At 67.2% G+C, this 922-nt stretch overlaps 1 protein-coding gene across 1 annotated transcript in view; it reads right to left on the bottom strand.

Annotated features, from left to right (window-relative positions):
• Positions 1 to 499, bottom strand: part of LOC101629069 (protein FAM135B) — a 15548-nt gene extending 15049 nt beyond the window's left edge. Inside the window, exon 1 of the mRNA XM_012722897.1 lies at positions 70 to 499. Within this exon, the coding sequence (XP_012578351.1) occupies positions 70 to 499 (430 nt within the window). The remainder of the gene's footprint in view (positions 1 to 69) is intronic.
• Between the last annotated feature and the right edge of the window lie 423 nt (positions 500 to 922).

Here is a 922-nt window from a genome sequence, read left to right as displayed (position 1 = left end):
GACTGGGAAAACACTTCCCTCCCCTGCTGGGGTCGCACGGCCCGCGTCCCTCCGAGACCAGGGACAAACCTGTCTCGGGGCAGTCCACGTATCGGTCCTCGAAGATCACAGGCAGGGTGCTCCAGTCGCCGTCGATGTCCAGGCACTCGGCGGGCAGCGGGGGCATGCTGGCCAGGTACTCCGAGTTGCGGACCTCCAGGGACAGCTGGCTGTGGGACTGCACCCTGGGACACACGGGCAGGAGAGCGCTGCAGGGGCTGAGCCAGAGCCAGGGGCCCGCGCGGAGCCCGGGCCTGGCGGCCCCGCTGACGTCAAGGCCGCGCGTCCCCGGCCCCGGGGCCGGCCTCCAGCCTCCGCAGAGGCTGTACGTTCCCACGTCTATTTTATCTATTCTGGTGCAGTGGTTAGGGTCGCGCCTGGACACTGTAAAGGAAACGCGCCAAGGCGGCCGGGAGTGCGCGTGTTCCCGGAACCCCGCCAAGTCCACGCGGCGTCCCATCTCGCTGTGTGATCTCAGAGAGGTCACTCAGCTCCTCTGAGCCCCGCTTCCCCAGCTCCTTCCTCTGCAAATGGGGTCCGGTAACAGCACGACCTAGGGGCGAGGTGGATGTGAGTGAGCGGGGGTGGGGGGTGGGGGGGCCTGAACCGGCCTCCCAGGGGGCCTCACGGGCTAAGCGCGAGGCTGCAGAATACACGGCGGCACAGGCTCGTGCAGCCTCTGCCCAGCGCCAGTGCAGCGCTAACTGCTGCTGGAGGCCAGCACGAGGAGCCAGAGGGGTGTGGGCAGGCCTGAGCCCACCAGGAGCCCCCAGGAGTCCCCAAACACCGAGTGCCAGAGCGAGTCAGGTCTCTGCTTTCCTGAGCACATGCACAGGCCTGGCCATGCTTCTTCTCTCGTTTTCTCCGTCCACCCTTGGACTGT

Source organism: Condylura cristata, unplaced genomic scaffold (assembly GCF_000260355.1).
Source record: "Condylura cristata isolate star-nosed mole 26May11 unplaced genomic scaffold, ConCri1.0 scaffold00009, whole genome shotgun sequence".
In the NCBI taxonomy this organism is placed as follows: Eukaryota; Metazoa; Chordata; class Mammalia; order Eulipotyphla; family Talpidae; genus Condylura; species Condylura cristata.
The sequence above is the reverse complement of the archived record's forward strand: the minus strand, read 5'-3'. Positions and strand labels throughout refer to the sequence as shown.